Source organism: Corvus kubaryi, unplaced genomic scaffold (assembly GCF_017639235.1).
Source record: "Corvus kubaryi isolate FWS band 111438036 unplaced genomic scaffold, C.kubaryi_AGA036_p1.0 37357, whole genome shotgun sequence".
Lineage (NCBI taxonomy): Eukaryota > Metazoa > Chordata > Aves > Passeriformes > Corvidae > Corvus > Corvus kubaryi.
Genome location: NW_024581117.1, coordinates 7,764,158 through 7,779,155, shown reverse-complemented (window position 1 = coordinate 7,779,155; position 14,998 = coordinate 7,764,158). Strand labels below are relative to the sequence as shown.

At 42.3% G+C, this 14,998-nt stretch overlaps 1 protein-coding gene across 5 annotated transcripts; it reads left to right on the top strand.

Moving 5' to 3' along the window:
• The first annotated feature begins 1,908 nt into the window (after positions 1-1,908).
• CUNH5orf63 (chromosome unknown C5orf63 homolog) lies at positions 1,909-10,443 on the top strand. Of its 5 annotated transcripts, XM_042033639.1 has the most exons (6): positions 1,909-2,003; positions 3,617-3,747; positions 4,359-4,464; positions 6,405-6,525; positions 9,195-9,251; positions 10,028-10,443. In XM_042033639.1, exons 4-6 carry the CDS (start codon positions 6,406-6,408, stop codon positions 10,205-10,207), a joined length of 357 nt encoding a protein of 118 aa, XP_041889573.1. In that variant the 5' UTR covers positions 1,909-2,003; positions 3,617-3,747; positions 4,359-4,464; position 6,405; the 3' UTR covers positions 10,208-10,443. The 5 variants fall into 5 exon arrangements, with proteins under 5 accessions (XP_041889573.1, XP_041889570.1, XP_041889574.1 ...); XM_042033636.1 differs by lacking the exon at positions 4,359-4,464; XM_042033638.1 differs by lacking the exons at positions 1,909-2,003; positions 4,359-4,464 and adding an exon at positions 2,038-2,284.
• Positions 10,444-14,998: the final 4,555 nt, after the last annotated feature.

The window sequence follows — 14,998 nt, the reverse complement described above, 5'->3', positions numbered from 1 at the left end:
TCCAACCTGCCTCTGCCCTCTCTCTGAATGTCTTCCTTCCACCCTCTCTCAGAAAGTAAAAGCCAGGTGAGAGCCAGCTCAGCAATTCCCTTGTGTGAGGCTTGTCAGGGCTGTCCTGTACCAGTGCCAAAGCCAAAGCCTGACACTGGATTTTCTGATGTCGGGCAAACGTGAGCAGCCAGGGTCAGCCTGCCAGCATTACGTCTCTGTTCGACAGCAGGGATCAAGACAATGGCTGAAAAGGAGTCACTAGGATCCAGGGCTGACTGTCCCTGATGTTAATTTAAATGCTAGTTAATTACATGTGTCACATTAGTGGGGTAGGATTGCTCTCCTGGAGAGCCTTCCCCCTACATGCTGTTGTGCTTCTCAAAGCACAGATGAAGAAGGAAAGCTGACTTGAGCATGTACCCAAAATACTTGTCTCCCGGCCTAGGGACAACTACTACAGGAAAACCAAAATCCTGACAGAAATACAGCCACTAGAAGAACATAAGCCTGCAGCTTTAGTTGCCCAGCAGTAAACACTTGCTATTTTTTATTTAAAACTTCTCTGGAGAAAGGAAAGTGAACACACCTAACAACTGAAACACCTCAGAGTAGTCAAACGGATGCTCTTGGCCTTGGAGACATTTATATGCACTAATAAGATCCCATCTCAGTCATCTCTAGACTGAACAAGCCCAGCTCTTTCCCTGTGTGCTTTCATTGTTGTGACCCTTTTGTGCTCTCATGATACCCTCCAATAACGTGGATTTTTCCCATTATCTCTAGAGGTATTCCTTCGTCCACCTGAGTGCATGCCCAAAATCCATGTTGCAGGAAGATGGAGGAGAAGATTTTGAGGCTGCTGTCCACTTTCTGGTACATAATGGAGGGCATGGAGTGAGGGAAGCGGGGTAGCTGCCAGCCGGGATTGTGCTCTGGTGGGGAAACTGGAGCAATGCTGCTGCTGCTGGCCATGGGGAGCCTGAGAGGAAAAGCAAGATGTGAGAATGGAAAAGGGGCCATATGGAGGCGAGGCAGCACCTTTCTGGGACAAATATCCTTGTTCTCCGACACAACAAATAAAAGGCAGCATCTGCACAGGAGTGGGTGTGAAGCGATCAGCCACAGGTTAATCTGCAGGGGATATGAGACCACGCAAGACTCTCGAAGTCCCCAGGATCCTGGCCATCCCATCAGCTGGACTGACTCTTTCCCTCCCTCCCTCCCTTTCTTTCTCCCTCCCTCCCTCTTACTTTTCTTTTTCTTTCTTTTGTTTTCTCTCTTCTTCCTTTGTATTCCTTCCTTCCTTCCTTCCGAATTCCTTCCTTCCTTCCTTCCGAATTCCTTCCTTCCTTCCTTCCTTCCTTCCTTCCGAATTCCTTCCGAATTCCTTCCGAATTCCTTCCGAATTCCTTCCTTCCTTCCTTCCGAATTCCTTCCTTCCGAATTCCTTCCTTCCGAATTCCGAATTCCTTCCTTCCTTCCGAATTCCTTCCTTCCTTCCTTCCAAATTCCTTCCTTCCTTCCTTCCTTCCTTCCTTCCTTCCTTCCTTCCTTCCTTCCTTCCTTCCTTCCTTCCGAATTCCTTCCTTCCGAATTCCTTCCTTCCTTCCTTCCTTCCCTTTTTCCTCCCCATCTTTAATCTCCCTTTTTTTTTCCTCTCTCCCCTTTCACCCTCCCCCTTTATCCAAACCCCACCTCCATGCACTCCTAGCATGAGGTGGTAGCTGAGGGACTAACACACCGAGTACCACGCCGAATCTGTAATTTACTAATAAAACTTTGTGCTGATATTATTGTTGTTATTGTTATTGTTGGGTTGTTTTGTTGTTGATAATAATAATAATAATAATAATAATAATTTTACTGTCTCTTGCGGACTTTGGCCGCCCCCTTCGCCCCCGGGAGCGCTTCCCGAGCCTGTGTCGCTTCCTTCCCGTGCCCGTCACGTCACAGCCGGCGCTGCCGGGCGCGGCCCCGCCCGCGGACCGCGCGTTCCGGCGGAGCTCCCGCAGGTGGGTGCGGGACCGGGACCCCGACACCGAGCGGCTGCCCCGGGCTGCGGCTCCTCGGGGTTTGACTCCTCGGGATGCGGCTCCCCGGGATGCTGCTCCCCCGGGATGCGGCTCCCCCGGGTTGCTGCTCCCCCCGGGATGCGGCTCCGCGGCCGCTCCGGAGCGGTACCCGGGCTCCTTAATCCTGCGGAGGGTGTTGTTACAGCTTTGGAAGTATCGGCAGCAGCGGGAGATAATGAGGAGGCCTCTGGATACACTGTACCCTGCTGGGCTCGCCGGAGGTGCTTGGGTCATTTAGCTCAAAAGTTTCCGGGTAGACGTGTTTAAAACTCTTATTAAACTATTGTATTATATCTATTATATATTGTTATATATTTATATATATTTGTATTTTATATATATATACGCACATATATATATTTTATACGTACGTATTACTATTATATGTATATATGTGTATAATCTATATTATTATGTATTTTATATGTAATTATACATATATGCAGGTATATATGTATAATATATACAGACATATATGTGTATGTGTATATATATGTGTATGCATATGTGTGTGTATATATAATGTATACATATATAATATGTAAAAATAATCTAATATATGTTTATATATTAGTATGTTAATATATGCTAATATACGTGTATGTATGAGTATATATATGTATAGGTGTGTATATATGTATGTAGACACATAAAATATACATATATATATGTATAATATATATAATACTAATATAAAATATGCATGTTACACATATGCATAATATATGTGCATAATATAACAATGCACAGTATCATTTACATAATATATAAAACATGATATACAGTATCATTAATATAATTACCAATACAATGCAGCAAAGCAATACTACGTATTAATGATGTATTAATACCACCTTCTATTGGTTCTATTTAAATATTAAAATTAATGAATGCCAGAAATGTTGTAATATTTTAATATTATTGATATATTTGTAATATGATGTTATATGATGTAATGTGTAACATCTAAGATACTAATATAATTTCGTGATATATATGATTACATATAAAATATTACATGCTGTGTTATATAGTATATATGACATATATATTATACTCTATTATGCTATTATTAGTATTATCTTTTAAACTCCATTACAAACTTCACCTTATGGTAGCAGTCTGTTGTTCTGTGCAAGTTCTATATAGTTATTCAGAATGGGCCATCCATATAGTACATAGAATAGGCCATTACAGCAACCTGTTGGATGTAATTTAAATTATCTGAAATTTGGAGTGTGGCCCTGGAGCAGACTCCGGGATGCACACACTCCTGGAGGGATTACTGAACAAAATGTGTTGCTCATTGGGATGAAGTGATTCTTCCATCCTTTCTGGGGTGGAATGCAGTGTGCTTGTGCCTTTTGTCCTGGGTTGCTGTATTTTGGAGGAGAAAATGCGTGGAAACGTGCACTGATGGATGCGTAACATCACCCCACAGATGCAGCTGGTATTACTGATGGTATCTTTGAATTTTGAGTTGTTGCAAGAACCTGATTCTCCCTGGAAGACTTCTACGTGCATGGGCAAAAAGATTTTCTTGTATTTTGCAGACCTCCTCTGAACATCTGGTGGGGTAAAAGCTCTGTGGGGGTCTCCACAGCTGCAGGATTTGCTGTCCCCACTCGCGGGGGCTCCTTAATCTGTGGCTGTGGCACCTATTTTCCCGTTCAGCATTTCCTTGGTAGGTAATAAAAGCAGACTGCCAGAAAATTTAGTTTCCTTGATGGCCGTAGCTGGTTTTGAATGAAGGGCAACAGGAGACTGGTGTTTTAAATGCCATCAACGTGCATTCTGATATTTGCACCTACTTGCTCCCCCCATTCTCTTTCACCTGTTACTTAAAATACTTGGAGAAAAAACACCATTTATGCTTGTCTTTCCTTGATTGATGCAGAGATTAAGTTTATACAGATAATTATCTCATCTAAATAATGGATGGTTTCAGTGTAACAACTTACTTTTCCAGCAGATCAGGATTTATTGGGTGATGGAAATTCTATTAACAGGAATTGAGTCCAACTTGGCTTTGCAAAAGAGAGCTTGGGCCACGTCCAGACTCAAAAGAATCATTTGTTAAACCTGTAGCATTGTGGTGTAGGGGAAGGTAAATTCTCAAGTTTGCAAGCATCCTTCTTTGCATTTATGTGTTCATAATTTTCCTCAAGCAAATCTTTATAATTGGGGGTAGTCTAGAGAGATCCAGAATAATCATAAGGGAAGTTTTATGTATTTTAGTGTCTTTGGCATTGTTATACTCAGGTGAATAAATAGACAGGACTCTGTTTTCTTTAGGTTATTTGTAAAAGCATCCAGCCTGTCTTATTGCTAGCCCTGGAAACAGCAGATTCTTTCTTCAGTAGCGTACTGGTCAGTGAAGATTTGCTGCAGAATTCCAAAGGTAGAATTGCTTCTAATTATGTAAAATTGGCAAGGAAGTTAAGGCACTGCTGACTGATTTCTTTTTGTGGGGTTTCAAAGCTTAGGTACAGATATTGTTTTATTCATTCCCCTTCAGCTGATGTTTTGGTAGTTGTCCTCAGGAGAGCAGAGCATGGAGGGCTAAAACAGGGGTTATATAGCACTGAACTGGTGCTGTTTTATGCACATATGTGTGTGAAGGGAGAATGTGAATTATGGAAAGCTGGGCTTTATTCATTCTGCTATCCACAAAACAATTTGAGAGTATCTTCCTCACTTGGAAGGCTTGCTAGGCTGGCAACAAAAGAATTCCTAAAAAACTTGTCAGAAAGCAGACATTTTGTTTGATCCCATTTTTATCTTGCATGTGAACAGGCCAACATGCTGCAAGTACTTTATGCCAAAACTGCATCCATTCTGGACTTCTATTTATTGAGGATTTAAAAATTTTCCCCATCTGACTGAGGCTCTTCCTGCCATCCAGATCTGCATTTTTCCAAAAGGTTCAAGCTTGTTCTTACATATAACATGTGAAATCCCAAACAGTTCTATTTCCACCTGGCTAAGTGAAATGAATGCAGCAGCTGCCAAGGACTGTGACCTTTGGCACTGTGTGGTGTGCCAGTCACTGCTCAGTGACAGGAAGTTTATTGCTCTGCCCCTGCAGCTGACTCTAACTAATAACTGCTGTCTTTTGGCTGTGCAGGAAGATTGGTGGAGCAGTGCCCTGTCACCCATTTTATTTTTTCTTGTTTTCTTGGCTGAAAAATACAGCATTAGAGCCCACTGCAGTGTTCTTCCATAGTGGTTTTTCTGGATAAACTGCCCTCTTTAAAAAAACCTTTGTGATATTAGTACTGAGAGATCCAGTGAAGCAAAAGAGCACTGGGATCTTTTTTACTGAACATGCTAAACTCTGCTTAGAGGTTGCAGCGTGATCCTGCTCACTTCTTAAGCTGTTTAAAACTGTGACATCACACTGTGTGTTTAGCTTTAGATTATAGAGCAACAGGTAAGTGAGGCCTGGAACTGGGCAGAAGCAGTTTGGCTTTGGGTAAAAAGGGATTCAATTTTGTTTGATTTTGCCAGTGTAAATTCTGATATCAGGTGTCATGTCTGCTGGTAATCACCATGCAGACTCCCTTTGGCTTCTGGGTATTTTTTGGCCGTCAGTCCTAAAATGACTTGTAAAGGTCACATTAAGACAAAAGTTTGGAGGAAGCAGTGTTGTTATGAATGTTATGAACAGGTGACTTCAAGGCTCCAACATGGCATCCTTCAATAACACTTAACTTATTTAAACTCTCTCAAAGGAGCCGCAAATCCCACAATCAATCTGCTGCTGCAGGAAGGACTCGGGGCAGTGTGAATGCTTTTAATATTACCAAGTTAAACTGTCTTGCTGGAGCTTTGTACTCACTGCAGAACGCATTATATTAATATTCTGATTAGGTACAGATTAGTTTTTTGATGGAATAATTCAAGTAAGTAGACTACGTCAAACACAGCAGCAAGATTACAGAGGTTCAAAGCACAGCACTTTGCATTTTTAAATATGTAATTCCAGCTGGCATCTGTGGAGCTGGAACAGCGTAATGCATTTCTGTCAGCATTTGTGTTGGGGAATTTAAAAGAGGCATTTCAACAAGAAAACATAAGTGTTTTGTTGGTTTTTGGTGTTTTGTTTTTTTTTTTTAATGGAACTGCTGGTTTTGAGCTGCACAGTGTTTCTGGCCTGCCACATAGTAAACCATCTCCCTGATGAATGCGTTGATACCGTGAGCATAAAAACCCTGGGAGAATGTTTTGATTGTGCATATTTTAGAGCCGCGACAGAAGCATCGCATTTACCCTGACATTAAATTTCATGAGCTATAACTTGGCACAGAGCAACTCAGCGTTTTATTCTTGCCTGAACAGGATGATGGTGCTCTGTTTCCTGAGCAGAGCCCTGCCACGAGCCAGGCATTCACCCAGCCCTCTGGGGAGACAGCTCTGCTCAGCCGGCGCAAATAAGCCAGTGTTGACTTTATTCACCAAGGTAAGAACTGTTTACACAATAAAGCTGGGCAAGGCCGTGTGTTTATCAGCTTTGATACACAGGAATCACAGATTAAATGGCTTGTCCTTGCTTTTTTTTCCCCCCATTCAAAGTAGTATTGGGTTTCTGCACACCAGGCTTTGCAGCACAGTCCTGCTCTCATTATAGCAAGCAAGAATTAGCAACCAACAAAGATTTCAGAACCCTTTTGCCTCAGTGACTCTATGGTTCTTTTACTGGTTGAAGATTTGGTCCAGCTGCCAGTGTTTCACCCTGAAAATGGAGAAAAGAGATGAATTGTTATACATAATCTGCCAAGCACAAGCATCAACAGTCAAAGCAGGCTCTTCAAAGTGCCTATGTTTAATTTCAGCACTACCTGTGAGACTGTAAAATGTATCCAAGTAGTGTTGGGAGCATGTGAGGGAAGAGTAGATTTTGTTTTACCCTCTTTTTGCTTTATTGGCAACAGATAAAAGCGCAGGAAGGATTCCTAGGCATATTCAGAAAATGAGATGAGCAGGAAGGATCACTTACAGACTGTCACATTCCATTAATTGTTTTTGATTATTACCTGCCTAGTTCTGCAGTTTTATAGAGGATGGCACAAGGTGGGTTATGCTGAGTTTATGTGGTTGCTGCAGCCCTCAAGAGGAGAGTAACTACAAAGCACTGAGAGTGCTGACATCTGTGTAGTGGTTTTAAATACGATTAAAATAATTTCCTCCTGCTGCACTGAATGAATGTTTGTTCATTCCATCACTAACCATACAGGAGTGTTTAAACTGTGTGAAAAATGAATAGGTTAAAAATAATAGGTCAACATCCATTTAATAGTCATAACTATAAAGTTGCAGCTTTGTCTCCTGCTGCCCAGTTCTGCCTCAACTCATTCATAATTCAAATGCAGTAAGGGAGGGAATAATGCTCTTACCTTTGGGTTAATTATCGGAAAAAAAAGCTTTTTGTGTCCTAAAATTCCTAGCTAGTAAGGCACTGTGTGAAATCAGATTTTCTAATAGCAGATTTCCAGCAGTTCTCTAACATGGCCTTTTGTTGAAAGTGGCTTTAGCTCTAAATGTTTATTTTTAACTTTAAATGTTCACTGGCAATTGCCAAGCAAAGTGCAGACTATAAAAAAAACTTAATCCACACTGTTAGCTTATGCTAATTAACCCTTTTTTGCCTCCTCCTTATTTTTAATGAGGAGAAAAGAGGAGGAAAAAGTAGAAGGGAGCTGTGACTTCTGCAACACACTGATAGAAACTATCAAACAGGTTTCCCCTTGCAGTCCCCTTTTATGACAACCCCAGCATTTGTGCAACAACTGCTTATATAAATGTACTTTTGAAAAAGATTTCGCAGTTAAAATAATTCACTTTTGGTTTTAAAGCAGTACTGTCTAGTGCCTGAGCTTGCCATGAGAGTAAAACCATATTTTTTTCCTAAAAGTTAGCCGACTTTGTCAAAAGCATTTATGTGACTGGTATGTTAGAAAGCTGTCCACAGGCCTAGTGGAACCAAGTGTGACCTCTTTTGACTGGCAGGAGCCTGGTGTGTTACAAAACCAATGTGCAGGATTCTGGGTCATTCCTTTCAGTCACCAGTATACCCTCCAAAAGCAACCAGAACCATTAAGAACACAGAATTTTAGTATCCTGCATAGGTTTTCAGAGCACAAGGACTTGTCTGTGCCACGGGAAAGGCAATTTAGATGAGATCTGAATAAAAGTAGGGTGTTTAATCCTAAGTAATTCAATGCAGCAAATAAAAAGTAGCTGTTTCATGTTAGCCTTACGTTTAAACAAGCCCTAGGAAGACTTTTCAGTGGGAGAAAGACGAGAAGGTCTTTTCCAGCTGTGGGCAGAGGGACAGAGCCATCACGTTCACCTCCATATACTTTGCTATGTGAATTATAGCCAAATTCTGCTGTTGCAAACACTGGAGCAGCATGCCTTCATGAGTGTTGCTTCTTCACTTACAGACTGCGTGATCAGTGGAACTCAGATGTTCAACTGCAGTGGAAAATGAGGGAGTTTTCAAAAGTGTGAGGGTTTTTTTTTACCCTGTCACAGGTCAAAACACTGCAGCTGTTTGCCAGTTCTCCCTGCTGGAGGTTACTCTCCTTCCAGCTCTGCAGTTTGGAGGATCCTGCCTAATTTCTTCCAGGCGAAGCCACACGGGTTATCTTAAATTGCCTTCTTTTCCCATTTGAACTGACCCAAGTGTCTTGATCTGAGACAGGCTGGAAGTTACTTGTGTGACTCTCTCATTCCTCCTCTGGGTGCAATGGTACCTGCAGATGTCTTCATTTGGTGACAACAGTGCTTTGAATATTTATGGCTGACCAAAGCGAGGAGTCTCTGCAGGACCCTTCAGATCATTCCCTTGGATCAGCTTTTAGAAGACTGTTAATTTCCTCCGTGGGAAATGGGATAGCAAATGAAAAATAATTAAATTCAGTGGCTGGATAGTTTGTTTGGTCTTTTTTCACCCACACTGCACTGATAAGTAAAGGTTCAGAAAGCCCTAGGACAGGGTGCTTGGTACAGGGGAGGGAACCTGCATTTGCAGTAATGGGTGCTCCTGTCTGTGTGTATTATTTTACAGTACATACAACTTCTGTGGTTTACTGCATGCTTTAACCTACTGTGAACGTTTTCCTTTAGAAACCATGCCCTCTGTGTGATGAAGCAAAAGAAGTTCTTGAGCCATACAAAAGAAGGGTAATGTATGGCAATACTGTATATGTTTTCTATATGGAAAAAAACAGTTAATCAGGATTCTTGCTTTGTAAAAAGAAAATTGCTTGGGTTTATTTGCATCTGTTATTCTTTCATGGGTGACCTCTTCAAGATGATTTCAGCACTGATTTACATAAAACTCATTATCCAAAAGCATTTTGTGACAATGCTACTCAAATAAGTATTGGCAAACTAAACTGGTATCCAACATGTTGCAGTAGTTCTTGGAAATACTCCTTTTGTAAATGCTGTTGCCTTGTCCGAAGGAGGAGTTTGCAACTCTCATGAGGCAAGTAATGATAGAATTTGAGAAGGATGTTACTAAGTGGGGCTTCAAGTATTTGAACCATGTGTGACTGCAATTTTTGCCGTTCTTCAACCAGGTTTTGATCTCTCCGTTGAAGGATGAAACTTTTAATGGAAGCATTAAGAGCTGTTGCACTCTGCTGCCTGACAGGCAGCTGTTTTGTTCCCAGCTGCATGTTTGTTGAGCTTGCTGCTCACAGGAGAGTGGTTCCGCACAGTGGAACAAGAATATCCTGGGCTAGGGAGAGATTCCTTTGTGGAGAGGCAGCCAAGGGTTGTGGCTACATATATTTTGTACTCAAAAAAACAGGCACTTATCTACAACACAAAGAATAAACCCAAAAGCTTCAAAAAAACAGCCTTGCATTTCTGGGGAAAACATTGATCAGAAGACAAGCAGGTATTGCTTTTCAGTGTCCAGCAGGAACTGACATATTTCTTTTCTGTCACAGTTTATTCTGCAGGAGGTGGATATTACCCTTCCAGAGAACTCAGCGTGGTATGAAAAATACAAATATGACATACCTGTTTTTCACTTAAATGGGAAGTTCCTCATGAAGCATCGAGTCGACACTCAGAAGTTTGAGGACCGACTTAGGAAGGTGGAGCTGCAAAGTGATGGAAACCAGTGAAGAAAATGCAGCTGCTCTGGTGCGGATCTGAAAGGTGAAAAGAACCATATTCATGATCTGGCCTTAAATTTCTTAGATCATATGGTATCAGAGTCTGAAAAACTTGAGTGACTTGTTCTACTTTGTAATAATCACCCAGCCCAGCTGCAGCAGGAGTCACCTTTTCTGTACCATTCATTTCTTGCTCTCGTGGGCTGGTTTTTCATTGACAGAATAAAAGCTGCTCCGTAACAGCAGATGAAGTAAATTCTGTTTGTACCTGGTTGGCATGGCCAGGTTTTGGAAGTGGGGGGTGGTACAGGGCTGGTTTCTGTGAGAAGATTCTGTAAGCTTCCCTGGTGTCCAGCAGAGCCAATGCCACCGACTCCAGGATGGACCCTCTGGCCACATCCGAGCCCATCAGTGATGCTGGTGGTGCCTCTGGGATATCAGATTGAAAGAGATGGGCAAAAAACCCTGCAGAACACCACTGCAGCCAAAGAGAAGTGTGAGAATATGTGAAGTAAACAGCTCTGCAGACACAAACGCCAGAAAAGGAGCAGGAGGAGCTGCTCCAGCTGCTGGAGCTGAGGTTCCCCTGCAGCCTGTGGTAAACCCCTGGCGAGGCATCTATGCCCCTGCAACCCTTGGAAGTTAGCAGGGCAGCAGAGATCCCCCTGCAGCACTTGCAGGACCCCATGACAGAGCAGGTGGATGTGCCTGAAGGAGGCTCTGACCTGGTGGGAAGCTTGCACTGGAGCAGGTTGCCTGGCAGGACCTGTGACCCTGTGAGGCGCCCATGCTGGAGCAGCTTGCTCCTGAAGGACTGCTGCCTGTGGAGAGGGACCCAAGCTTGTGAAGAACTGCAGCCTGTGAGAAGGACTCACTCTGGAGAAGTTAGTGGAGGACTCTCTCCCATGGGAGGAACCCCACGCTGCAGCGGGGGAAGAGCACAAGGAGGACAGAGAGAATGTTTAATAAAATGACCACAAATCCCACTCTCCATCTCCCTGAACCACAGAGCGGAAGGAGGAGGAGAAAACTGAGAGTGAAGTTAAGCCTGGGAAGAGGGGATGGGTGGGACAAAGGTCTTTTTAAGATTTTGTTTCCTTTCTCCTTACCCTACTCTGATTTCCTTGGTAATAAACTAATTTCTCTAAGTCAAGTTCTGTTTTGCCTGTGCCAGTGATGAGTGAGTGATCTCTCTCTGTTCTCATCTCAACCAACGAGCCTTTTGTTGTATTTTCTCTCCCCTACACAGCTGGTGAGGTGACTGATAGAGTGACTTTGGTGGGCGTGTGGCATCCTGCCAGGATCAGTGTTTAAAAGATGATTAGCACGTGTAGACTGTAGGTATGAAGGAGACTTCCTTGAAGAAGTATAGGAGTCTATCCTAAATGATAATTTGTAATGGAAAATAGGGCATTTACTGTTAAGGGCACTTGGTTAAAGACCACACACTCTCACTGGAGTTGTATCTATAGAATGATCATCACAGTTTGATCCAGTTATTGCTAACACCTAACACTGAAAAGTTCATTTTTCACATTTTAGTTCTGTCTGCAGCACAGCTGCAAATCCATTTATCATGTGGCAAGAATGCCATTTTATCAAGGATTACTGCAGTTGCATTAGAGCAATGTAGGCATGTGAGGGAGACAAAATGTCCAAGTTAGACATATTTTCAGGAAGAAGAGAATGACAGATTTAGGAAAAGTCAACTATTTTAACTTAAATAATCTGCAATAGACTGGAGAAAGTTTCTGGTGTTTTTGATCTACTTAACAGATTCTTTAACAAAGAAACAAATCCCTACCTGCTGCATTTCTTTTCTTATCGTGGTGATATTCAGTCTTTTCTAATCACTAGGGCTTTAAGCAGGTTCACTTCACAGATGTGGCTCCACAGAGGGAAGAATCCAGACACAATGCCCGGCTGGAACAGCAAACTGAAATACAGTAGGATTCGTTACAGACTCTAAGTTTTGGAGTATAATTTTAATAAGAAGTCAGCTGATCTGCTGTGGTGAAAATGGGCTGTTCCTTTATAGTCTCATCTGCAGTGTCCTTAGCATTTGACAAATCATTTGCAATACAGTTTTGTTGTATTCCCCAAGATGAAAAATTTCTGGGGAGTGGGGAGTAAGAAATTAAAACTTTTTTCCAGCTTGGTAGCTTAAATCAACTCGGCTTGGGGTCTGAAACTATGCAAGATTTCCCAGGAGGGAGACCTGCACCATTTTTATTGCAGAGAACTTGAGGTAAGTTCAGCCAGATCATCGATCCACAGTGTTTTTCATCACCATTAGCAGAAGAACAGGGCTCTAGAGACAAAAACTTCTGTACTTTCTGCAGTTCATGCTGCTACAGCCAAACTTCTAACTGTGCCACAGGTTACTGTTAAATAAAAGGTCTCAATTACCTCTGTATCAGCAAGTGCCACTTGCTTTTCTTCTGTGATTTGAGATGGTTTCAGAGGGCCCAGGTTTTTCCCTCACTGAGGTTTTGCAATAAGAGAGCTGCATAGTGAACTTGTCAACCATAGCTCAAGTGCTCTTCTAAAATGTAACAGCATTATCTCAAAGATAGGGAGAGCAGAGGTCATGTGGACTCACCCCATTTCCCAAAATACAGAACTGACAGAGACTGGCAGAGCTGTCAGAGAGCATTTTGCCTTTGTTTTATTTTAGTAAGGCCTGTTTTGGGAAGAAAAAAAAAAAAGGAAGCTAAAACCAAACTTCTTAATCATTTTAGAGTTGATGAATCCCTTGTTCCTTTTTCTGTCAGACCGTGGAGGTTTTCTTCTGTAACCAGTGCCAGATAAGTTTTTTCCCCATTTATTTTGTAAAGTGAATGATAACACGATTTCCATAATAGCTTTTGTCTATTGCATAGCTTTTGTGATTGAGATGGAGCTTTGCCATCAGGGCTGTGCTGCCAAAACCTTCCAGTGGCTTTGCTGTTTTATGCTTTTAAGGGAGTGGAAGCTCTCTCTTCATCAGCTTGGACACAGGGATAGGAGGTGGGAATGTGTCAATATAGAGTGTTGGTGGCACAGGCTCTCCATCTTCCAAAAGCAAGAAAGGTTGCATCATATATAAATTAGAGGAGGGTTTTTCTTCTTTTTGAATATAAGAAATGCAGCAGTCTCCCAGCACATGCATCTCTCTAATCAAATGTGCTAAAGTACAGCACAGATATTAAAATGAGAAGGCCTATGTCCCTGCTGAATATATATTTATGGAGCAATATGCAACTTCGTGAAAACTGGCAATTTACTCTTTTGACAGTGGGTATTGGCAGGAGTGCAAAACCTCATAATGCACTATCCCCATCATGTAAAAAAAGCTTGAATACAAGATGGGTTTATTTCCTATTTCTGGCCAATTAAAAAGCACATACACAATGTCCCATCTTCTTCCAGTAACTATAAAAAACAAGTACCAGCCAGGCTTACTCGCTTATAAGTTCTGCTTCTCTGACTCTTTCTTTGTATTGTCAAACTGTACACAAGACACACAAGAAAATGTCTCATTTCTTTAAGAACAGCACTCCAGGCACAGCAGTGTCTTCCTGTCCAAACTGGCCTGCAATACACAATCTCAGATTCAGCTGTAATCACATGGCCATCTGGATTAACCAGACATGGAAGTAAACAAAGCCCCATGTGCAAGTGTTTACAAGATCATATTTAGTTTGGTGTTTTGTTTTTTTTTTTTTTAATTTCAGTGGCAGTGTCACTTTCTAGGCAGTTTTGCTTTATACTCTACCAATATCTCTTATATCTACCAATACCAATCTCTCTTCCATCATGCCCTGCTGGCGAGAAGGCTCCATCCCATTCTTGTGAAGCTGCTTTGCCTTGTATATCCAAATCTGAGTTTTTGAAAGTCAGGGCTGGAGCTGTGAGAACAGAACAGCTTCCAGGTAGGGAACCTCACCTGAATGATGATTTGAGCTGCTTTGGCAAAAATTAAAAAAAACACAGTAAGGACAACAAAACTATTCTCTGCCCTCTATCCTCAACTCTTGTAGCATTTCAGATCAAGTCAGAGCTTGGTTTGGATGTTCCAGAGATAAACTCCACATGATCAGGCTATCCAAAGGCTAAAATGAGTTCCTACAGGGACAAATACCCTCAGCTGTCTGTCTTGTCCATGGAATGAACTGCAGGGACTGAGGGCATTCCAGACCTTCCTCATTTTCCCTCAGTGCTGCCTTCTGGGACACATATGGTTGATTACAAGAACAAAAACTAAATCCCTCCCAGTCATACACAAACCTCACTGAAATCAGACACAACTGCACACACTCACTTCCTTTCTCCCATTCCTGAGTCCTTCCCAGGGATATTTAACCCAGGGACCAGTTCAACAGGTGATCCGGCTGTGTTTTTTTCTTGTTGGTTTTGCTTTTGGTGGTTTTTTTTTTGTTGTTGTTGTTGTTTTGTTTTGATTTGGGTTTTTTCCTTAGCTATGACATTCCCTGAACGTTCCCTGAAGATCTGCTCCCAGAAAGGTGGCACCTATCTCTCCATCCAGTGGAGAAAAGCATGGTGAATCAAACCGCATTGATACACATAGATTTGATCTATACACTAGGCAGTGGTTTAAGCTTCTTCTCCAGGAGGTGAGACGCCCATTGCAACAAGATCTCCAAGGTGCCAGGAGCTGTGGCTGCAGATCTGTTTGCAAGGCTGGGACCCAAGTGACTTCATTGATGTTCCCACTGCAGTGAACACTACACTTCTGCTTAATTTACCTCACCTGCCTCCTGCTAAGGTGTGCTGGGTGACTTGGACAACCCGTGCCAG